This window comes from Chlorocebus sabaeus, chromosome 20 (assembly GCF_047675955.1).
Source record: "Chlorocebus sabaeus isolate Y175 chromosome 20, mChlSab1.0.hap1, whole genome shotgun sequence".
Taxonomy (NCBI): domain Eukaryota; kingdom Metazoa; phylum Chordata; class Mammalia; order Primates; family Cercopithecidae; genus Chlorocebus; species Chlorocebus sabaeus.
In genome coordinates this window covers 2,934,983-2,959,690 of record NC_132923.1, presented here as the reverse complement: position 1 = coordinate 2,959,690, position 24,708 = coordinate 2,934,983, and the positions used below count along the sequence as shown (strand labels likewise).

Below are 24,708 nucleotides of genomic sequence, written 5' to 3'. Positions count from 1 at the left end.
TGAATATTTCACACCATGGTCGCCACTGATGCAACTGTCAGCAGCACCTGCCAACAGACATGAGTGATGTGGCCATGGCTTGCGGATGGAATGTGAAAAACTTGAAGAGGAGTTATGATGCGGGTGAGGAGAGCTGGAAGCAGAGTGGGGTAGACAAAAAGAACACCTACCATCAGGATTCTGGGAGTCAGCATCTTTAGGGATGGTGTACAGGTCATAGGTACTATTCTCTAAATTGCTAGCTCTCTGTAGAAGAAAAGGGGAAATTAAAATGTTAGTGAGAAGCACCCAAGGTAACAGTTTTCCAGTTTACTCTGACAGAGAAAACAGTTCAATTGCACAGACATCAATCTGAAACCATACTTTTCTTACCCCTCACCCAGAGGGCATTTGACTGTTTCTACATCTATGAATTATAGGGCTCTTTGCCAAACAACTCGGCACTGATGCCACTTTATTTTCTTTATCTTCCAAAGATGCAGATATTATCTGAATGAAGTAAGAACTGCTCTCTATTCCACAAATTAGCAGACTAGGACCCTGATATTCTGGTACCCCACCCTGAGGACTCATCAACGGAGTACTCAACCACTGGAAAGTAAAAAAAGACATCAAAGAAAAGACACTATAGGAATGCAAATGTTTATTGGAAAAAGAAGAAAAGAAAAAACATGAAAGAAAACTGTCAGAATATGGGACTGCTAGATATTAAAGAAGAAAAGATTAGACAATATAGTTATATGAGGAAAGACATATAACTTCATTCCTTTCAACTTGGCCACCAGGGCACTAAAATTAGAATGTCATTTTTTTTTTTTTTTTTCAAATTCTGTTGCAAGAAACAGAGAGGACTCTTTGATGACTCTGAAGCCAACCCCACTGACATGAACTCCCTCTCAAAATCATAGTTCTTCTATTTTCACCCAAAGGAAGGGATCAAGGTAAACATTTTATTTCCATAGGATATATATAGCCTAAACATTCTCCCAAATTATTTCTAGTGATCTGGGTCATTCATCCTGATGCTCCATTAAGTTCAGCTTTATGAAAGACAGGCAGTTCACAAATGCTCAATATGTTTACGACAACTGAAACCTACCTGATTTGAGTCTCTGAGTGATCACCATGTCAGCTCTCACAAAGTGACCATTAAATAGTTTTTAAGAAGCCATTAGAGATTCCCTGAGGGCGTAAGAAAGAGACCTATGGAAAATGGGGAGAACCTAGGAGGGCTCCACAGGTTACTTACCGTACAAAGCAAGACCGCATTTTCTGCTGGATTGTATGACATATTGAATACTGGAAACTTGGAACCACTAGAGATATATATAGAAAAAGGAAAAAACAGGGAAGACACATAAGAATAGAAGGAAGAAAGGAATCACCCCCACACCTCCTACTTATCCAATCTTTACACTATATACTCATCACTTTTATAATCAGGAGTAAAATGAATAAATATTGTATTCTCTTCCTTTAAGGCTTGGCAACTTCCCTAGCTCAGCTTTGAACAAACAGTTTTAAAAAGTAAGCCATAGTAGAAGTCAAATTATTCAATAGAAGGTAGGTAGGGTTAGCACTCACTGTAGTGAGTGGGACTGAAATTCCTACACATAATTGCAGTGGACACCACACAGTAACATAATGTGATTTGTCTCTGGCTGGTTTCTCCTGTCCCTTGGAGTGTTCACATAAACCCATTTTTTTATCGTAGTGATGCTAGAGGGCGGTTATCAAACCCTCATGCCAAAGTTTGCCACCATTAATGTTTCAGCATGCCGATGCAGCTGGCTTTTCAAAAGGACAGTTCCTTTTGCCAGACATTCCAGAAGTTATCATATCTTCAGAATTAAGGGTTTCCAGGGACATATATTCTGGTTCAGAGCTGTGTGCTTTTTGAGGGAAGGCAATGGACAGTTAAAGACAAGAAATGCCAAATAAAGGCAAAAAGTTCTGTTATCAGTTTGGGCCATTCTCTATCAAGAAACTTCCTCTGGCTTGCAAGAGACCCAGCAAATTGTGGCAGAATGGTCACTAGCATTCTCAAGAAGGGAACTCTCATTCTACTCATGACCACTTTCTTGCCTCCCTCACTCACTGAGTTTACACTGAGCAGGCTCATCTAATGGGGATTCCATCTGTGACAGAATACGAGATCCAAAACGTCATTTAAAAGAAGAGTCTTGGTCAGGTGCGGTGGCTCACGCCTGCAATCCCAGCACTTTGGGAGGCCGAGGTGGGCAGATCACAAGGTCAAGAGTTTGAAACCAGCCTGACCAACATGGTGAAAACCCATCTCTACTAAAAATACAAAATTAGTCAGGCGTGGTGGCACACGCCTGTAATCCCAGCTACTTGGGAGGCTGAGGCAGGAGAATTGCTTGAACCCAGGAGGTGGAGGTTGCAGTGAGCCGAGGTCGTGTCACTGCACTCCAGCCTGGGTGACAGAATGAGACTCCATCTCCAAAAAAATAAATAAATAAAAATAAATAAATAAATAAATAAAAGTAAATAAATAAATAAAAGAAGAGTCTTGTTTGTGGGAGTTGCATCAGGGTGACAGATGAGAGGGTTGGGAGGAAAGAAACAAGTCCGATTTACCTCCGCAACTGCATCACAGCTACATCTTTGGAGCTGTTGAAATCCAGCTGACGTAAGAATCGGTCCTTGACATAGTGTAGCATATTGCCGTGAACAGCATAGGCTGGCCGTTCCCGTTCCAGCTTAAACACAATCATACCACCATCATGGCCTGGGGGACAGGGAGAAGAGGAGAAAGAATTAAGCTGTAGGCAAGAAAAAAACCTGGAAATTGGAGATACATAAGGATGAAGATTATATCTGTATGCTATTAATAAAAGACAAGACACCTGAATACATCTCTTATTTGCCTAAATTCTCACAATTCTTGGAATCTTTATTTAAATAATTCTCTGTGAATCCTTTTCTAATACTATTCACACTGCCACACTTAGTGCCACTATTCACACTGCCCTTTTCTGTGTTCCCCTAATGCTTTGTACAAACCTCCATTACAGTACTTATCATCCTGCACTGTAATCATTTAGCTCTATCATCCACATTATAACATGAATTCCCTGAAGGCAGAAATTATAATTTCTGTCCTTCCTCAGTCTCTAGCATATAAAAAGAGTATAAAAAGTATTTACTGAAAAAATGAATGTTAGTTTAAAAACCCTTTATGATTCTGTTTTTTAAAATGTTTTGCTCTTTCCCTACGAGCATCATCGTCCCTTAGAGAACCCTTACACTTTTGTTCTCCTACTGTTTGCTCTCCAAATATAAACCAGATCATGTCACTTTCCTGCCCAAAACCTTCCAATGGCTTTCCATTTATTCAGAATAAAATATTAAGTTCTAACCGTGGCATAGAAGGCAATACACGATCTGGCCTGACCTCACCTATTACTTAGTCCCTTACTCACTGTGCTCCAACTAGCTGGCTTCTTTGGTGTTCCTTAGCATGTGATGGTGACACACTAAGCACCTCTCACAACACAGTCTCTGTATTTGCTGTTCCCATTGCCTCACACCCTTTCACTTTTCTGAACACCCAATATAAAGCAGTAGACCCCATACTTATCCATCTCTATCTCCCTTAACTTTAATTTTTCTTCAAAGCATTTTTCACCACACATCATTTTATGTACATATAAAGTGGAGAAAAAAAGGAGGAAAGCTTCAACTAAGTGGCTCTGAGAGTCCTTCTTCTTCTTGTCATCCTACTACATATTTACTAGAGACAAAGCTAATAATCACTTTCAAGTCTTATATAAAGCAAAGAAAAAAGAGAGAAAATGGCCCTTACCTGCTGCAAAGAGGTTAAGGTTAGGGTGAGCAGCTAAGACCCAGAAACGATCATGGTCTCTGCGGAAAGTCTGAACCCCAGTCCTAGTAAAGGTACACAAAAATAAAAATATTAATTTCCTAGGAATCTTCAGCCCATCCTACACAAGAATATTAAATGGTAAGCCAGCAAGCTGATTAAAATGTAAATCAGGGAGCGTAAACTGCATATCTTAAGTAACAGTAGTCGTGATAAGTTCTACCAAAGAACAAAAAGCGGAGACTTCAAAACTGACCACATTATCATGATATATAGATTTCCCCTTTTCAGCATAATTTTATGGCTTTCATTCCGCATTTCTTACTTCTCTAGCTACAGAACTGGAGAAAGGTGGAAGAAGAAAAAATGTTTAAATTTGGAGGCAAAAAATAATAAACGTGGAGATTTCTATTTGATGGAAAATTTGTAAATGTTGACTGATCTCTAGGTCTCTTCAAATTTTCATAATATATGATTTGATTTGTCTACATGCTGAAGATGATGAAAGACATAGAGAAGTATTCCAATCTAGTTTTAAAAGAGAGAGTAAGAGAAAGTTCACACAACATTGATGACTAACTTACCGCTTAGACATATCCCAGACTCGAATACTCTTGTCCTCAGAATTGCTGAGGATCAACTCTTGGCGAGGGTGGAAGACGGCACAAGATACATTGTTATAATGGCCCCGGCAGGTATCAACCTCCCATGCCTTTGATTCTGAAGACAAAAAGAATTAGGTCATCACAATTCCCTACTACTATAACTGTAGGATTTGGAGATATGACATCCTTTTAATTAAGAACTAAGTACTATTATAGAATGCTAAATTTCCAACTTCTGTCTAATATGGCAATCTCCTTCATTTAAGCCTCTTAATCTTTACATTTCTTGGTTCTTTCATTCTGACCCTCTTAGTGATTATAACACATCTTCCCTTGGCCGTACATAGTGGCTCACACCTGTAATCCCAGAACTTTGGGAGGCTAAAGTAGGGGGATCACTTGAGCCTAGGAGTTCGAGATCAGCCTGGGCAACATGGCAAAACCCCACCTCTACAAAAAATACAAAAATTAGCTGGGTGTTGTGGCACACATTTGTAGTCCCAGCTACTCAGGAGGCTGAGGGGGAGGATCGCCCGAGCCCAGGAGGTCAAGACTGCAGTAAGCCATGAATGCGCCACTGAACTCCAGGGCAACAGAGCAAGACCCTGTCTCAAAAAAACAAACACCTCTTTTTCATCATTCGCCATCCCTTTATCCTGTTTTATCTGTCCTGATAACAATTTGTCCTAGTTGCCCTTTTAATTTTTATTTTTTATTTTTTTTCAGGGACCTGCCACTTCAGGAGCTGCCATTTTAGAACAAATATGAGCTCCTTAAGACAGGGGCCTTATCTGTTTTAGCCACCACTGTATCTCCAGAGCCTTAAACAAATTCTAGTACAAAGGAGGTACTCAATAAATATTTGTCAAATGAATGGATGAATTCTATGTTCATACTCCTCAAAACAAGGGTACCATCACAGGAAAAAAGGGAAAGAAGGAATACTTTCAGTTGCAAAACAGTGGTATAGAAACAAGTTGGCTTCACTCCCCTCCACAGAAAACCCAAAACAAATATACAGGGCTGAGATTTTCATCAGCAACAACCCAGACCTCAAATATGACAATGAGACAGTTCCCAGGGCCACAGAAAGATGAAAAAACTCTGAGCAGATGGTAAGAGAATCTGATTTCCACATCTGCAATGCCCCTCCCCCCAACTCATGGTTTCTACACTGCAAAAAGTAAGACTGAGGTGGTCAACTATCTTCCCCATCTTCCTGGGTGCCCCGGCAGGACATCTAACCTTGACTTAACCCATGGGAGGCATCACGACTGCCTGAGAGAGGAAATATCCCTGAGGACAGGCAGAGAGAAAGTGGGGAGGCAGGACTATCATACCCAGCCCCAAAAACTTGCTCTGTTACTTGGCCAAAGGAGATGCCAAGTAGCACTGCATTGCAGGAAGTATGTTCCACAGGTCCCCCCATACACGAACCTCTAGCCAGGCTTGACACACAGATGGGATAATCCCTTTGGGACCTCCCCATTCAGGACAGACAATGCTCGGGTCATTTACTAGAGCCAAGGTGAACCTGGGCTTAAGGTGTCACCTAAAGTCAAAAAGGAGGAAGTGATCGAGCAGTAAAGATTTGCTAAGCAAATATGTTCAATAAAAACTAAAGCAAGCCAAACAGAGAAAACTGGAATAAGTAACTAATCTTTCAACACAAAGACATAGGTGTATACCCAAAAGTAACAACAGCAAACATGGAACCATAACCTTCCCACAAGGATAAAGCAAAAATACACTGATTGACCCTAAAATGACAGAAATTTCTGATCTCTGACAAAGAATTCAAACCAGTAGTTTAAAGGAAACCCTGTTATCTCCAAGAGATGGCTGAAAAACAATTCAGAAATTTACCAGAGAAGTTTAACAAAGAGATTGAAACAATGAAAATAAATCAAACAGAAATCTTGAAACAGAAACACATTTGCTGAAATGAAGAGCTCATTAGAGACTCTGAATAGCAGACGGGACCAAGTGGAGGAAAAAAATCAGTGAGCTTGAAGACCGGCTATTTGAAAAACACATAGTTAGGCCAGTCGTAGTGGCTTACACTTGTAATCCCAGCACTTTGGGAGGCTGAGGTGGGTGGATCACAAGGTCAGGAGTTCGAGACCAGCTGGCCAACATGGTGAAACCCTGGTTCTACTAAAAATACCAAAATTAGCTAGGCATGGTGGTGGATGCCCGTAATACCAGCTACTTGGGAGGCTGAGGCAGGAGAATCGCTTGAGCCCGGGAGGTAGAGGTTGCAGTGAGCTGAGATTGTACCATTGCACTCCAGCCTGGGCGACAGAGCAAGACTCTGTCTCAAAAAAAGAAAAAAAGAAAAAAAAAAAAAAGAAGTCAGTGGAGAAAAAAAAAAAGAAGAATGAAAAGGAACAGAGACCACCTACAAGACTACATGAAACAGAAAATTGCCTCAAAAGACCAAATTTAAGAATGATTGGCTGGCGTGGTGGCTCATGCCTGTAATCACAGCACTTTGGGAGGCTGAGGTGGGCGGATCACCTGAGGTCAGCAGTTTGCAACCAGCCTGACCAACATGGAGAAACTCCATCTCTGCTAAAAATACAAAATTAGCTGGGTGTGGTGGCGCATGCCTATAATCCCAGCTACTCGGGAGGCTTAGGCAGAAGAATCACTTGAACCCAGGAGGCGGAGGTTGTGGTGAGCCGAGATCGCACCATTGTACTCCAGCCTGGCCAACAAGAGAGAAACTCTGTCCCAAAAAACAAAAAGAATGATTGGTTTTCAAGAGGGAGCTAAGCAAGAGCAAGGGTAGAAAGCTTATTTAAAAAAATAATCACAGAAAATTTTCCAAAACTCGAGAAGAAAGAAATATCCAGGTACAGGAAGGCCTGAGAACACCAAACAGGTCCAACCTAAATAAGACTACCCTAAGGCATATAAAAGTCAAACTCTCAAAAGTCAAGGACAAAGAAAGGATCCTGAAATAAAAATAAGCAAGAGAAAAGAAGCAAAGAACACATAAAGGAGCTCCAATTTGTCTGGCAATAGATGTTCCAATGCAAACCATATAGGCCGAGAGAGAGGAATGACATTTTCAAAGTGTTCAAAGAAAAAATCCAACATCTAAGAATACTGTACCCAGCAAGATTATTTTATTTTCCAAATATGAAGGATAGTCTTTCCCAGACAAACAAAAGGTGAGAGAATTTACCACCACCAGACTCATCTTTACAGTAAGTATTAAAAGTAGTTCTTCGATCTGAAAGAAAAAAACACTAACGTGCAAAAAGAAAACTTTTCAAGATATAAAACTCAAGATGTAAAATTAAGTTCACAGACAAACCCAGAATACTATATTACTATAACGGTGGTGTGCAATCCACTTATAACTTTACTATGAAGCCCAAAAGACAAATCTATCAAAATCAATAATAGCTATAGCAACATGTTAAGAGATAGTCAAAAACACAGGAGCAGAAATGGAGTTAAATGTATAATTCCTGAGTGTTTTTGCCTTTGTTTTTGTTCTTGTGATATAAGATAAGCTGTCATCTCTTTAAAATACCTTATTCTATCTATAAGATTTTTTTTTGTGACTCTCATGGTAATTACAGCACAAAAACCTATAATACACTCACTAAAAATAAAAAGCATCAAATTAAGACATATTACTAAAGAAAATCACTTAACCACAAAAGACAGTAAGAAAAGGAAGAGAGAAGCCTCAAAAAAAAAAAAAAAAAAAAAAAAACCCCAGAAAATAAGCAAAAAACAGCAGTAATAAGTCCTTACTTATCAATAACATCACTGAATGTAAATGCTCTCAATTCTTCAATTAAAAGGCACAGAGTGGCTAAACGGATAGAGAGAAGACCTAACTATATGCTGCCCTCAAGAAACCCATTTCACCTATACAGACACACATAGACTGAAAATGAAGTGGTGGAAGACATTCCATGAAACTGGAGACCAAAAAAGAGCAGGCGTAGCTATACTTGTATCAGATAAAACAGACTACGAAGCCTAAGACTCTAAAAAGAGACAAAGAAGGTCACTATATAATGATAAAGGGGTCAACTCGGCAAGAGGAAATAACAATTATAAATATCTGTGCACCTAACACCAAAGCTCCCAAGTATATAAAGCAAACACTAATAGATCCAAAAGGAGAGATAGACTACAATATAATAATAGTAGGAGAACTAATACTCCACTCTCAAAAACAGACAGATCATTCAGACAGTAAATCAACAAAGAAACAGTGGAGTTAAACTATACACTAGATCTAATAGCCCTAACTGAAATTTACAGAACATTTCACCCAATGGCTACAGAATATTCTTTTCATCAGCACATGGAACATTCTCTAGAATAAACTATACTTTAGGCCACAAAACAAGTTTGAAAAAATTGTGAAAAACAAATCATATTAAGTATCTTTTCTGAACACAATAGAACTAGAAATAAATAACAAGGGGAACCTCAGAAAATACAAACACATATAAGTTAAACAACATGTTTCTGAAAGACTAATGGATCAATGAAAAAATTAAGAAGGAAATTTAAAAATTGCTTGAGACGAATGAAAATGGCAATACAATGTATCAAAATTTATGGGAAATAACAAAAGCAGTACTAAGAATGAAGTTTATAACATAAACACCTATGTCAAAAAAAAAAAAGGAAAGACTCCAAATGAACAATCTAATTATGCATCTCAGGGACCTAGAAAACAACAAAAAAAAGGCTGGGCGCAGTGGCTCACGCCTGTAATCCCAGCACTTTGGGAGGCCGAGACGGGCGGATCACGAGGTCAGGAGATCAAGACCATCCCGGCTAACACGGTGAAACCCCGTCTCTACTAAAATACAAAAAAAATTAGCCGGGCGTGGTGGCGGGTGCCTGTAGTCCCAGTTACTCGGGAGGCTGAGGCAGGAGAATGGCGCGAACCTGGGAGGCGGAGCTTGCAGTGAGCCGAGATCGCGCCACTGCACTCTAGCCTGGGCGACAGAGCGAGATTCCGTCTCAAAAAAAAGAAAAAAAAAAAAGGCCAAACCCCAAATTGGTAGAAGAAAAGAAACAATAAAGATCAGAACAGAAATAAAATTGAGATTAAAAAAAATACAGACGGCCGGGCGCGGTGGCTCACGCCTGTAATCCCAGCACTTTGAGAGGCCGAGGTGGGCGGATCACAAGGTCAGGAGATCGAGACCATGGTGAAACCCCGTCTCTACTAAAAATAGAAAAAATTAGCCGGGCGCAGTGGCGGGCGCCTGTAGTCCCAGCTACTCGGGAGGCTGAGGCAGGAGAATGGTGTGAACCCGGGAGGCGGAGCTTGCAGTGAGCCGAGACTGTGCCACTGTACTCCAGCCTGGGCGACAGAGCGAGACTCCATCTCAAAAAAAAAAAAAAAAAAAAAAAAAAAAAATACAGACTATCAATGAAATGAAACACTTGCTTTTTGAAAAGATAATATCAACAAACTGTTAGCTAGACCAACTAAGGTAACAGTACAGAAGATCCAAATAAGTAAAATCAGAAATAAGAAAGGAAACATAACAACTGAGACCTCAGAAATACAAAGAATCATTAGAGACTATTACAAGAATGACATGCCAACATATGGAAAACTTACGAGAAATGGATACATTCCTAGACACATACAACCTACAAAGATTGAACCATGAGGCCAGGGATGGTGGCCCACGCCTGCAATCTCAGCACTTTGGGAGGTCGAGACAGGTGGATCACTTGAGGTCAGGAGTTCAAGATCAGCCTGTCCAACATGGCAAAACCCCATCTCTACCAAAAACACAAAAATTAGCTACGTATGGTGGCACAGCCTGTAGTCCCAGCTACTTGGGAGGCTGAGGCAGGAGAATTGTTTGAACCCAGGAGGTGAAGGCTGCAGTGAGCTGAGATTGCCCTGCTGCACTCCAGCCTAGGCAACAGAGCGAGACTCCATCTCAAAAAAAAAAAAAAAAAAAAAAAAAAAAAAAAAGATTGAACCATGACAAAATAGAAAAACTTCTAAAAACCAGTGCCTAGATCAAAGCCTTAATAATAGTTCTTCCATCAAAGAAAAGCCCAGGACCTGATTGCTTTACTGCTGAATTCTACCAAACATTTAAAGAATTAATGCCAATCCTATTCAAACTCTTAAAAAAAAAAAAAAGGAAGAGGAGGGGGGAATATTTTCAAACTCATTCTATGAGGCCAGCATTACTCTGATAACAAAACCAGACAAGGACACCATAAAAAAAGAAAACTACAGGCCAGTATCACGGATGAACATAGATGCAAAAATCCTCAACAAAATATTAGCAAGTCAAATTCAACGGCATATTGATAAGATCATTCACTAAGATCAAGTGAGATTCATTTCAGGGACGCAAGAATGGCTCAATATACATCAATAAACATGATATATCACATTAACAAAATCAAAAACAAAAACCATATGATAGTTCAACAGATGCTGAAAAAACATTGGATAAAATTCAACATCCCTTTATAACAAAAGTTATGATCAATATGGGTAGAGAAAGAGCATACCAAAAAATAATAAAGGCCATATATGGTAAACTTAGAACTAATATTATACTTAATGGGAAAAAATTGAAGGCCTTTTGTCTACGGACCAGAAGGCAAGGATGCCCTCTTTTACCACTTTTATTCCACAAAACACTAGAAGTCCTGACCAGGTCAGGTAGGTATGAGAAATAATCAAAGGACAACCAAATTGGAAAAATTACCCTTGTTCACAGATGACATTATCACATACTTAGAAAAAACCCAAGACTCAACCAAAAAACTGTTAGAAATGATAAATTCAGTCCAGCTGCGGGATACAAGATCAACATACAAAAATCAGTAGCATGGCCAGGTGCGGTGGCTCATGCCTGTAAACCCAGCACTTTGGGAGGCCAAGGTGGGCAGATCACTTGGGGTCAAGAGTTCGAGACCAGCCTGGCCAACGTGGCAAAACCTCATCTCTACTAAAAATACAAAAATTAGTTGGGTGTGGTGGTGTGCGCCTGTAGTCCCAGCTACTCAAGATGCTAAAGTATGAAAATCACTTGAACCAGGGAGGCGGAGGTTTCAGGAAGCCAAGATCGAGCCACTGTACTCCAGCCTGGGCGACAGAGCGAGATCCTGTCTCAAAAAATCAGTAGCATTTATATATGCCAACAGTGAACAATCTGAAAAAGTATCAAGGAATCCCATTTATAGTAACTAAAAAAAATATAAAATGCCCAGGAATCACTCTAACCAAAGAAGTAAAAGGGCCATACAAGGAAAACTATAAAACTCTGATGAAAGAAGTTGAAGAGGACCCCTGAAAATGGAAAGATATTCCATGACTGTGGGTTGAAATAATTCATATTGTAAAAATCACAGGGTAAATTACTACCTAAAGTAATTTACAGATTTATTGTAATCCCCATCAAAATATCAAAGACATTCTTCACAGAAACAGGAAAAAAATCCTAAAATTTATGTGGCAGCACAAAAGACCCCAAATAGCCAAAGCAATTCTGAGCAAAAAGAACAAAGCTGGAGGCATCACACTACCTGACTTCAAAATTTACTACAAAGCTAGAGTAACCAAAACAGTGTGGCACTGGCACAGAAACAGACACATCGACCAATGGAACAGAAGAGAGGACCCAGATATAAATTCACAAATCTACAGCCAACTCATGTTTAACAAAGGTGCCAAGAACATAAAATAAAGTGTTGGGAAAACGGGGTAACTATATGCAGAAGAATGAAACTCCTATCTCTCACCACACACAAAAATCAAACAAAAAGGATTAAAGACTTAAATATAAGACCAGAAACCATGAAACTACTAGAAGAAAACATTGGGGAAATGTCCCAGGATATTGGTCTGGGCAAAATGCTCATCACTAATTACCAGAGAAACACAAATCAATGTGTCCTTAACATAAATGCTGAAATATATACACATATATACAGAAATAAAAGACATGCAAATCAAATCCATAACGAGGTATCATTTCACCACAGGTAAAATGGCTTGCATCAAAAGGACAGGCAATAACAGATGCTGGCAAAGGCATGGAGAAAGGGGAACCCTCCTACACTGTTGGTGGGAATGTAAATTAGTATAGTCACAATGGAGAATAGTATGGAGGTTCCTCAAAAAACTAAAAATAGAACTACCATATTATCCAGCAATTCCACTGCTGGGTATATACCTAAATAAAGGAAATCAATATATCAAAGCGGTATTTGCATCCCCATATTTGTTTACTGCAGCACTATTCACAATAGCCAAAATATGGAATTAACTTAAGTGCTCATCAAGGGATGAATAAAGAAAATTACACACACACACACAATGGAATATTATTCAGTCATAAAAAACAATGAAATCCTGTAATTTGCAGCAAAATGATGGATGCAACAGGAGGCCATCGTGTTAAGTGAAGGCAAGAACAAAGAGATAAATATGGCATATTCTCACTCATATGTGGAAGCTAAAAAGTGGATATTATTAAGATGGAGAGTAGAATGGGAAGGAGGGTGAAGGAGGAAATGAAGGGACGAAAACAGAATATAAATATATTTATTACCACTTAACTGTACACATAAAAATTGTGAAGATGATATATTTTATTTGTAAAATAAATAATTTCTATGCTCCTGGCATTAGCATTAATTAATCACCTAAGGTAGAAAAATTGGTCAGAGTCCAGAAGACCCGCCTACTTTACCTTGATGGCTGGCAGTTTCCTAGATATGGTGATAATGTAACCAGTTCACTCACCATTCATGCGCCAGATCTTCACTTGACGATCGTCTGCCCCAGATACAATAAGGGGCATAGTGGGGTGGAAGGCAGCCCAGTTTACTCCACGATCATGACCCTGTAGAAAAAGAGTGGTTCTTCTAAAACATCTTTATAGCCGTCACTCAAAGCAAATCAATGAATCAAGCTACCCGTTGTAAAAGATCTCTCTGATTTATTCTTCATGTGAACAGATTCAAGAGACTATGCTGCTCTAAAATTTTGAGCATCAGAATTATCATGTCTGTCCTCCCATATTACCCCAAATTCTCATGTGAATTTCCAAATACATATTTCTAACCCCAAACTCAGCCTCATTTGCATTTAGGATATTCTGCTTTTTCACTTGCCCATTTTTATCTTATTTCTACAAAAAATTATTAGTATCTCCAGACAAATTTTATTTTATTTTTTATTGTTTTTAGATGGAGTCTCGCTCTGTTGCCCAGGTTGGAGTGCAGTGGCGTGATCTCGGCTCACTGCAACCTCTGCCTCCCGGGTTCAAGCAATTCTCTGCCTCAGCCTCCCAAGTAGCTGGGATTACAGGCACCCACAACCATGCCCAGCTAATTTTTTGTATTTTTAGCAGAGACAGGGTTTCACCATCTTGGCCAGGCTGGTCTTGAAATCCTAGCCTCATGATCCATTTGCCTCGGCCTCCCAAAGTGCTGGGATTACAGGCGTGAGCCACAGCACCCAGCCGACAAATTTTATAACTTAATGCAGAAATCTCAGTCTGATCTTGAAGGAGCTCCAAGATTCTTTTAAGAAATCTGCAAGGTGAAAACTATTTTCATAATATTACTAAGATGTCATCTTCTTCATTCTTTTTTTTTTTTTTTTTTTAAGATGAGGTCTTGCTGTGTCACCCAGGCTGGAGTACAGTGGTACAATCACACTAATTGCTCCCTGCAGTCTCAAACTCAAGTGATTCTCCTACCTCAGCCTCCCAAGGGACTGCAAGTGAGCACCACCATGCCCAGTTTTTTTTTTGTTTTGGTAGACACAAAATCTTGCTATGTTGCCTAGACTGGTTTCAAACTCCAGGCCTCAAGTAATCCTCCAGCCTCGGTCTCCCAAAGTGCTCAGATTACAGGTGTGAGCCACTGCACCCAGCCTATTTATCTTCTTCATTCTTATTATTTCATGAGTATACAATAGAGTTTCCCAGCACATGATACGTGATATCATTGCTCTGACAGCTAATAGAATGTGTGCTGATACATTTCACGTTTTTAAAAGTTGTTTTAATTTAAAATGTGGTAAAAAATTGACACACATAACCCACATAAACAAAAACTCTTTGGGGTCCTCAATAAATTTTAAGAGTCTAAAGAGATCTTTAGACCAAAAAGTCTAAGAACTGCTGATTTTAAGATACTGTATACCCTATTTATACAGTTATATGGTATACTGTGACAGAATCCTGGATAAGGCAGTTTTGAATTAGCAGTATTACTGAGATATATCATAGTGCAGTGAAAAGCACCTGGGTTTTACCGTCAGATCCAAATTCAAATCTTAGTTCTTACATTTATTTAGTAGATACATGTAGATTTTGGTAGACTGCTTAATTTCTCTAAATCTCAATTTTTTTTTGTCTGCTAAATAGGGATAATAATATCTACTTCAGTGGGTAGCTATGAAGATTAGATCATTTTTTAAAGAAAAACTAGTTTCTTTCCCTTATGCTTTTCTGTGTTCTCACCTGCACAAAAGTTACACATGGCTGGTTCTCAATAACTTTGATTAAATTTCTTACTGCCCTGCCTGACAGAAAGCTTGAGAATGGGCTCTGCTTTGGGATGGTGATGAAGTCTGTGCCTGGCCTTCTCCCTTTCCCCACTGGGTTTATAAGGTAATAAGACTCTCCCTCAGGTGGCACATAAGCTTCATTCCTCTGTTGGTTCACTCACAGTTTGATTTCTAGTACCTCAAACAGTGCCTGGCACTTAATAAGCACTCTGTAAATATTTGTTGAAGTAATGAATACATGAACAGCATATTGTGACTTTCTCAAGATGACAGCCCATATCCAGCCCCTGGCTGTAAAGATAAGTACCTCTAGTACATGCTTCACCACTGCATCTGTAGTTCCAAATAGATCAACCCCAGTGATTCCTCTCACATCCGATTCCACCGCACCAGGGGACAGGTTTTTTTTCCTTAGACCTTTGAAGGGATAAGGAGCAGGATGAAAGATGTAAACATAAATGTTATCTAAAACAGCACAGTATCAGAAACACAGAAACTACAGTGAAAAAGAAGAGAAAAAGAAATGGAAAAGACTGAAGAAAGAAAACAGACTCAAGAATTTCTAAAAATGTTCAAAATATTGAAGTACATTCACTATCTTCCCTTCTGCTCCCTTAACACTTAAACAGATCCATTACTGGAACTTCTTTCCAGAGGAGGGTGACCCAAATTTCTGGCACACTTTAACCTCTTCTTCCGCAAATCTTACCTCAAGAGGTGTCTGCTTCAGTTAATGCCCACTTTCCATTCTTCAGTGTTCTTGTGTTCTTGAAATGTGGTCCCAAAGGGTAAACATTCAATTTCTACTCTCAACTTCATAAAATTTATAGCAGCTTTTTTCCCATCATTTTAGAAAATTTTTCCTTTTTTTTAAAGACTAGTCAAGTGCAGCAGTGAGAATGGGGAAAAGAGTGGAACAAGGAGTTCAATCTGTAACTGACTGTGAACAATCAACTGAGATAACTCACTATCTTCAGACTAAGCTCAAGAAACTTTAAAGGAAAGCCATTTGAGGCAGGCATGGTGGTTCAAGCCTATAATCCTAGCACTTTGGGTGGCCAAGGCAGGTGAATCGCTTGAGCCCAGGAGTTTCAGACCAGCCTGAGCAACATGGCAAAACCCCATCTCTTCAAAAAAAAAAAAAAAAAAAAAAAAATTTGCTGGGTGCAGTAGCGCATGCCTATAGTCCCAGCTACTTGGGAGGCTAACAGATGGGAGGATGATTTGAGCCCAGGAAGTCGAGGCTGCAGTGAGCCATGATGGTGCCACTACACTCCAGCCTGGGTGACACTGAGACCCTATCTCAAAAAAGAAAAGCCATTTGAAGAGGTCACAGCACAGTGTTTTTCAACTTGAAGCCTTTCAACAGCTGATGGGGGAAGTTCCAAATGGGTTACAGAAACTAGGCCTATTAAGGACAAAACAGCTATTTGGTAGAAGATAATGTAAAACCACAAGCCATGTAAAAAAGTGTACTCATGCCTACTACTTGACTCTTGGACAAGGAACAAGATAATTAAAACTGTCATGTCCTTTTAAGTTCCTGCTTAAAAGGCTAATTATAGATTTGAATACTTGGATTTTGCCATTAAAACCTTTGGAGGCTAGTTTTACTGGGAGGAATTAGGCTCTAACTTAAAAACGATGGAAAAAGACACCAGAATAATAACAGTCTTATTTGTAGAGGACCCACATACATGGCTCAAGTACAACTATCTTTAAAAGCTATTTGTGCTACAGTCAGAACCAAAATTATGATAACACTATTACTATCTCACATTCAAAAAGTACTTTGCAGTTTTCAGAGTGTATGCTATGTAACTGGATTCTGATAACAAACCTTTGGAATGAGCAAGCAGGTAAAACTGTAACAGTCTGTAGATGAGAAAAAAAGAATTGAGACTAAAATCCTATCTTTTGAAGTATTTTAGGGGGAAAGGGGAAGATGAAATTACCCAGCACTTGTAAATTTCTTTTAAAAAGATAGTTACGTATAATGGAAAACAAAACCTCTTATTGAAAATAAAACCTAAAGGCTGGGTGTGATGGCTCACGCCTGTAATCCTAGCACTTTGGGAGGCCGAGGTGGGTGAATCACCTGAGGTCAGGAGTTTGAGATCAGCCTGGTCAACATGGCAAAACCCCATCTCTACTAAACATACAAAAATTAGTCAGGCGTGGTGGCGCATGCCTGTAATCCCAGCTACTAGGGAGGCTGAGGCAGGGGAACTGCTTGAACCGGGGGGCAGGTTGGCGGGGGTGTAGCACAGAGGTTGCAGTGAGCCAAGATTGTGCCACTTCACTCCAGCCTGGGCGAAAGAACGAAATTCTGTCTCAAATTAAAAAAAAAAGGAAGCTGGGCGCAGTGGCTCACATCTGTAATCCCAGTACTTTGGGAGGCCGAGGCAGGTGGAACACCTGAGGTCAGCAGTTCGAGACCATCCTGGCTCAAACGGTGAAACCCTGTCTCTACTAAAAATACAAAAATTAGCTGGGCATGGCGGTGCATGTCTGTAATCCCAGCTACTTGGGAGGCTGAGGCAGGAGAATCACTTGAACCTGGGAGATGGAGGCTGCGATGAGCTGAGATCGCGCCACTGCACTCCAGCCCGGGCAACAGAGTGAGACTCCGTCTCAAAAAAAAGGAAAGAAAGCCTAAGTCATTTTAAGCCTAAACTTTGCCATCTGTAGGAAAATATAAGAACTTAAGTTTAATAACCGCATTTATATTTATTGTTTTAAAACTGTGATATTTCTCTTCTGTTATAGTGGCACCTACATGTTAACACTGGAGAAGCAAGAGCTTAGAAGGCCACAACAACTTTAAAATTATTTTGTCCTCTGTCCAAGATGAGCATTTAGCTGGTAGGTAGACAGAAATAAAGCTGATGCTTTACAATATATTCTCCCAAAGGTTCATAAATACTTCATTGCTGGGATGCCTCCTTTCACTTATTACACTTGTCCCTTTAATAAGATCTGTCAATTTTTTCTAATGAGTCTGGTATATGAAACAGATTCAAAGGAAAATACAAAGATAGACAGCTGTGAGAAACTTCACCTCCAATAAGCTTCAACAAACACATTAAAAGGAAAGCTGTATGACAGAATGGAAGGCTTTGTTGCATTTGCATGTAATGATCCAGGAAAAGGGGAAGAGCAAAAACAGACAGATGAATGGTGACAGGCAGTGAAAAGATACTTAGAGAAGAAATATTTGAGCCTTCAACAAGCCACTCGCTAGGACTGAACGACAGATGGAAAATTTCTACAGCAGCTACCCAAATCCAGAGGGAGGAGAGGACACTCTCAGAATGGACCAGTTTGATGCACACCTCCCAATACGGACCAGGGAAAGCAGGAAAAAGAGAGGGATGATAACAGGATTTGGCAGCAAATTAATACTTTTTTAGTAGCCATTTCAAAGACTGAGCCTGAATTACATGGGCTTGACATGCAAAGGTACAAGCCTATTAAAATAATTTAACTGTCAGTTTACTTGGGAGTTCAAGTTAAGAAAGTAATCTTTTATATACAGGTTTGCAAATACATTCCCTTTTAAATAAATAGTTTTTGCCAGGCTAACACAAAAGATTCAGGTTAAGCTAAGCCCCGTGGGGTTCAATCTCCATGGGAGAGGTATCAAGAGATAGGTTTTCCTTTAAAGATCTCTATATTCTCTTATTGCTTTACTAACTCAGAGAGTGTCCCTTTCAAAAAAAGATAATCAAAAAAATTAGAATTAGTCCTCTAAATTTGGGAGTATTCATACTCTTATTCAGAACTAACTTCTCTGTTTTGGAAATATAAGCACTGGTCTTTAACAGATCGGAAAGCTAATTCCTCTTCCTGTTTTCTGACTTATTTGAACCCAATAGCAAAAAATAACTCTGCTGAAAAAGAATATGCTGATTTCTAGAGAAGGAAAGCATAAAAGTCTAACCCAAAAGCTTCTTGCACTTTGTTAAACACCAAAGCATCTCCTTCCACTCTGGTTAAGGGGTTACTGGAAGTCAAGAGTTGTGGGTAAAGAACAACACTTAGAAATGGTAAAGACAGCATTAACATTAGTACAGCAAGTTAGCACAAAATTCTCACTACCACATAAATAAAGTATAGCAATTGCAAGATTATTATATAGTAATCCATGCACTTCACACATTCAAAAGCAAGTATAAACCCCATGGTGTCACACTCTCTCCCTCTCTTCCCTGATCTAGGGCCCTTAATTTTGATGTAAAAATGTTCTCTGTCTGCAAAAGGTAAAGAAAAGTATTTCGTGCCTTGAGCATTTCATGTTCACCAATAATCCAACCACCTGATTGCCCCCAAACGGCACTGGCTAGACTGCAGGGAACATGCTGGGCTGGCATCAGGTGGCACAAACATTACTCTTAGAGTGGAGCCCTTCTCAACCTGGTGTTCTGGAAAAGAACTAAGTCTTAATGCCTGAAAGCATCAGTTTAGGTATGTAATAAATTCTCTATGATCTAGAATAGCATTAGCTATATACCATTCTTGGAAGAACTATGGAAACAGCCACTGAAAGTACTTTCTATAGCACTTAATTCTCTCACAGAATCCAGGTTGACAAAGGCTATTCTGGATAATTGCCGGCCGGGGGCAGTGGCTCATGCTTGTAATCCCAGCACTTTGGGAGGCTGAGGCAGCCAAATCACTTGAGGTCAGGAGTTCGAGACTAGCCTGGCCAAAATAGTGAAACCCTGTCTCTACTAAAAACACAAAAATTAGCTGGGCATGGTGGCATGTGCTTGTAGTCCCAGCTACTTGGAAGGCTGAGGCAGGGTAATTGAACCCAGGAGGTGGAGGTTGTAGTGAGCTGAAATCATGACACTGCACTCCAGCCTGGGTAACAGTGAGACTGAACAGCATGAATTGGGATCCAACCCCATCAGGTTCCTATATCCTGAGACAGAGAGAGTGCTTTGAATGTGCGCACAGTGAAAAATCATGGAAAGCCATAGTGAGGTTACTGGGAGAGTAGATGCTAAGCTCCCTGGTACTGGCAGTGAGGAGAGGAGAGGACACAGGTTCACAGTGCCTATGTCTAGCTCCTCCTGTTGGCATGGCTGGTCACATCTGGGTGTACTTCAAAAAACCTTGTCAGTCTGACGAAAAACTGCAATGGCAAAGCCCTAGGGAAAGAGAGTACAACTGCCCTATCTCTAATACCTCTTTTATACTACTCCATTTCATTCTAAGCCTTTGAAAACTACAAAGACAGCATGATCTAGAGGTTCTACTCTACAATTGTCTCCATCTCCCCTTGTCTTGTTTCTATGCTACCTTAACCTAAACAACTGCTATTGCAACATTCCAAATGCTGTATCCCAGAATCCAAATTTTCAGCTTGCTGTTCATTAATGGTCTATAAAAACAAGTGCCATTATTGCCCCAGCCCCCCATGCCACAATGGAGTTGGGAACAGTTATCACCTCCGCTGTACAATGCAGAGGATGACTCCTTTATTACAAAGAACCAAACAAAGATCTATGAGGGGGGGGGCCTTCCTTTCATAGAATGAAACATGTTTTGTAGTCCAGTCACTGACATTTCAAGGAACTCAAATCTCCAAGAATTTCTAAGGAAATGAATAGAAAGAAACAACAGGCTGGGCACTGTGGCTCGTGCCTGTAATCTCAGCACTTTGGGAGGCAAAGGTGGGCAGATCACCTGAGATCAGGAGCTTGAGACCAGCCTGGCCAACATGGTGAAACCCTGTCTCTACTAAAAATACAAAAAGTAGCTGGGCACGGTGGCACATATCTGTAATCCCAGCTACACAGGAGGTGGAGGAATGAGAATCGCTTGAATCCGGGAGGCAGAGGTTATAGTGAGCTGAGATCATGCCATGGCACTCCAGTCCAGGTGACAGAGTGAGACTGTCTCAAGAAAAAAAATAAATAAATAAAAGTTAAAAAAAAAAAAAAAAAAGAATGAAAGAAACAACAAATACTAACTGGTCAGGGAACTACAGCATTTAGTGTTTGATTTCCCTATTCCACCACGAAGCACTTCCATCATTCTCACAGGTACAGTCCACTCTCTGCATTTAAATTCTCTAGGTAGCACCTTCTTAGATCTCCTCTACATAAGACTAAACATTTAAATCCTTGTCTCAAAATAAAGATATGTAAAGTGTAAAAGGAGGAATTATCCCAACTATCCATAATCTATAAATTGTTTAATTTCTAGTCCTAAATCTGTCCATTAAAAGGTATTCCGGGCCAGGCACAGTGGCTCACGCCTGTAATCTCAGCACTTTGGGAGGACAAGGTGGGTGAATCACCTGAGGTCAGGAGTTCGAGACCAGCCTGGCCAACATGGTGAAACCCTGTCTCTACTAAAAATACAAAAATTAGCTGTGCGTGGTGGCACACACCTGTAATCTTAATTACACAGGAGGCTGAGGCACAAGAATCACTTGAACCCAGGAGGCAGAGGTTGTAGTGAGCCAAGATCGTGCCACTGCATTTCAGCCTGGGCAACAGAGTGAGATTCCATCTCAAAAAAAAAAAAAGGCCAGGCACAGTGGCTCACACCTGTAATCCCAGCACTTTGGAAGGCCAAGGCAGGCGGATTACGAGGTCAGGAGTTTGAGACCAGCCAGGCCAATATGGGGAAACTCCGTCTTTAATTAAGATACCAAAATTAGCCAGGCGTGGTCACATGCACCTGTAGTCCCAGCTACTCAGGAGGCTGAGGGAGGAGAATTGCTTAAACCTGGAAGGTGGAGGTTGCAGTGAGCCAAGATGATTGCACCACTGCTCTCTAGCCTGGGCAACAAAGCAACACTCCCTCTCAGAAAAAAAAAAAAAAAAAAGGTATTCTGGACATAAAAGTTACCAACTCCTAGAACCCAACCATGCTCCTTGCTCCTTGCACTAGAAGAAATGTAATAGAGAGATTTTACTATTTTTAAATAAAGCAACAGGGTCCAACAGTCTTGTTTCCCTGTATTAATCTATTCTAAAAATTTCTTTTTGTCATAGATGTATTTTTTTCTTATTTGTAGTGGAAAGCCTGATTCTTAATCAAATGTCCCAACAGTATATAGATTTTAACTAAAACCTGATCTAACTAGAAAGTTAAAATTTCTTCAAATCAAATGAATTTTCTAGAGTTACCTCTTTTCTTAGAGAAGACTTCCAATATGAAGAACGATCAAAACAGATTCAACACCCTCAGAAAAAAAGATGCTATTATAAAACAGAATATTCTAAATTTTCCAGTTCTAAGTCAACTCTCCTCACTATTTTAAGCAATTGCAGTTTTGCACCAGACATGACCAGGTTGTCCCCTGAACATGGGCAGCTCACCAGAAATATCCCAAACGCGCACAGTCTGGTCCAGGCTGGCTGATACTACCAAGTCTTCTGAGGGGTGGAATTGAGCACACATCACATAATGGTTGTGCCCTGTTAACACACTGCAAGAAAAAAAAAGACAATACCAAATTAGAGGTGGAAGTCAACAGACTCCTAAACTAAATACCTTTCTCCATATTCAATAAATGCTTATCCAATTATATTTTTATGGAGACAAAGGTAGGTCATCCTACCAATTGTGAACTAATAATAATAAGCCCAGTCAGCTATTTTAACAACAGTTCTCTTCTTGCCTCTAATGCTTTAGTATTTAAATATTACTAATTTCAGGAGAACTGAGATTGCATAGCTCTCCTCTCAAAAATATTTTATAATATCAAAATAAATGTAATCTCAGTAATTCATACTGTAAATTATCTGTGAGATTTTAGTAAGGTATCTCTTTTAAAGGCCATCACTTTATTTTTTATTATTATTATTTTTTTGAGACGGAGTTTCACTCTGTTGCCTAGGCTGGAGTGCAATGGCACAATCTTGGCTCACTGCAATCTCTGCTTCCCCAGTTCAAGCAATTCTCTGCCTCAGCCTCCCAAGTAGCTGGGACTGCAGGCACGCGCCACCATGTCCAGCTTATTTTTGAATTTTTAGTAGAGACAGGGTTTCACCATCTTGGCCAGGTTGGTCTCGAACTCATGAACTCAGGTGATTTGCCCGCCTTGGCCTCCCAAAGTGTTGGGATTACAGGCGTGAGCCATGGTGCCAGGCCAAGGCCATCACTTTAAATGGTCCCTAACTCTTCGTGGAAGGTTCTATGTAAAGCTCCAGCTCCAAACGCAAAACAAAACAAAGGTCTAGACCTTGACTCAGGTTTTCTGGGAAAATAATTGAAAACCAGCTAAAATTTCTTGTTCTAAAAGGCTGTATGACTTCTCTTCCTGGTAAGAAAGTATTGGAAGATCCAGATTCACATATGGGATTGCCTCTACATTTATTATTTTGCACTTAAAAGCATCCTACAAATACAATCAGTAATCAGCCGACATAGCCAATTGGGAAGGGAGAAGATTGTTGTAAGAGAAGCTGATTATGAAAAAGTAGGAAAAATGAAGACTCTTTTTGAGCCCTCTGCCTCCTGCTTTACCAAACACAGGTTCTAGATTGCCAATTCCACACTCGGATGGTCTGATCATCTGAGGCACTCAGAATCCAGGGATATTCCTGAAAGATATTCCAGACAAAGGCTTTAAACATTAAACAAATTTGTTTTATCAGCCTCTTGTAATCATTTTTCTCTAAAGAATTGCATTGCTTAACAGTTCAGCTACATTAGCAAAGGGGCTGCTGCTTTTGCTACCAGGTTAGCTGTCGCCTTTTCTCTACCACTCTAACAGCTTTTTTCAACTTCGGCACTTTCACCTATAAGACTTAAGAATGGAAGCCAGTCAGAGGCATAATAGATTCTCAGAGGCAGATAGTGACATATACATTTACATTTTCTTCTATACGTGTGTATGTGTGTGTATTTATATATAGTTAATCATGTAAATTAAGATCCTGTGAAAGATTCTTCTACCTTTAACTCCAGGATGGGAATATTATTTTATTGTCTGACTTCTTTCTGTCCAGTTTCAAAAAATTCCCAGGTCTCAGCAATCAAAGCAGAAAGTAACATGTAAAGACAATTTAACCTTTTTGGAATCTGTAAGATTGTTGAGAAAAGGAAGTATTTCTTATTTACACTTCCTTAATACTACACTTGCTAAGCTTTGTGTTAAACACTGAAGATAGACAGTATCTCTACCTTCAATACAGAGATAGTATCTCTAACATCAGTATTTAGCACAAAGCTTAGAAAGTGTAACACACATACGTATTTACTGAGCTGGTAAAATGAAAGAAAATAAGGTTTTTCATAACTTCCCAGGTAGATGGCAACTTGTTCTAGGCAAGGGTCTTCAGGAAGTCCTTTATGGCAATGACAAACAATTCCTACTTAAATTATCTTATTGAGTGGTTATCATTCTGAAATGTTTAAATTGTAATTTTCTCATTCTCTCCTATCCTAAAATTTTTTAATTAAAGAAACAATGTATACTCAACCAGTAAATTATTGTTTATTTCATCATATTCTAACTTAATTCAAAGACTTAATTTACTGGCAATCAAAGAATAGTATAAGTTAATGCTAATACACAGAATTATAAGGAGATCCTCTCAGGTTGCAAATGGATTCAGAGGTTGGGAGTCTGTAATCTCACTATCTAAATCTACTATGATACCTGGCAGCTCAAAGAAAGTAGTAAGCCTGGCTAAGGGAACAGCCTCCACCAGACCCAAAAATCCTAGGATAGA

At 39.7% G+C, this 24,708-nt stretch overlaps 1 protein-coding gene across 1 annotated transcript in view; it reads right to left on the bottom strand.

Annotated features, from left to right (window-relative positions):
- The window catches only part of COPA (COPI coat complex subunit alpha), a 52,678-nt gene that overhangs the window by 19,755 nt on the left and 8,215 nt on the right, over positions 1-24,708 (bottom strand). The window contains exons 5-13 of the mRNA XM_007976492.3: positions 23,498-23,574; positions 22,348-22,457; positions 15,315-15,424; positions 13,232-13,331; positions 4,432-4,567; positions 3,830-3,912; positions 2,602-2,752; positions 1,250-1,316; positions 171-246 (exon numbers count right to left, since the gene is read on the bottom strand). Of these exons, the coding sequence (XP_007974683.1) occupies positions 171-246; positions 1,250-1,316; positions 2,602-2,752; positions 3,830-3,912; positions 4,432-4,567; positions 13,232-13,331; positions 15,315-15,424; positions 22,348-22,457; positions 23,498-23,574 (910 nt within the window). The remainder of the gene's footprint in view (positions 1-170; positions 247-1,249; positions 1,317-2,601; positions 2,753-3,829; positions 3,913-4,431; positions 4,568-13,231; positions 13,332-15,314; positions 15,425-22,347; positions 22,458-23,497; positions 23,575-24,708) is intronic.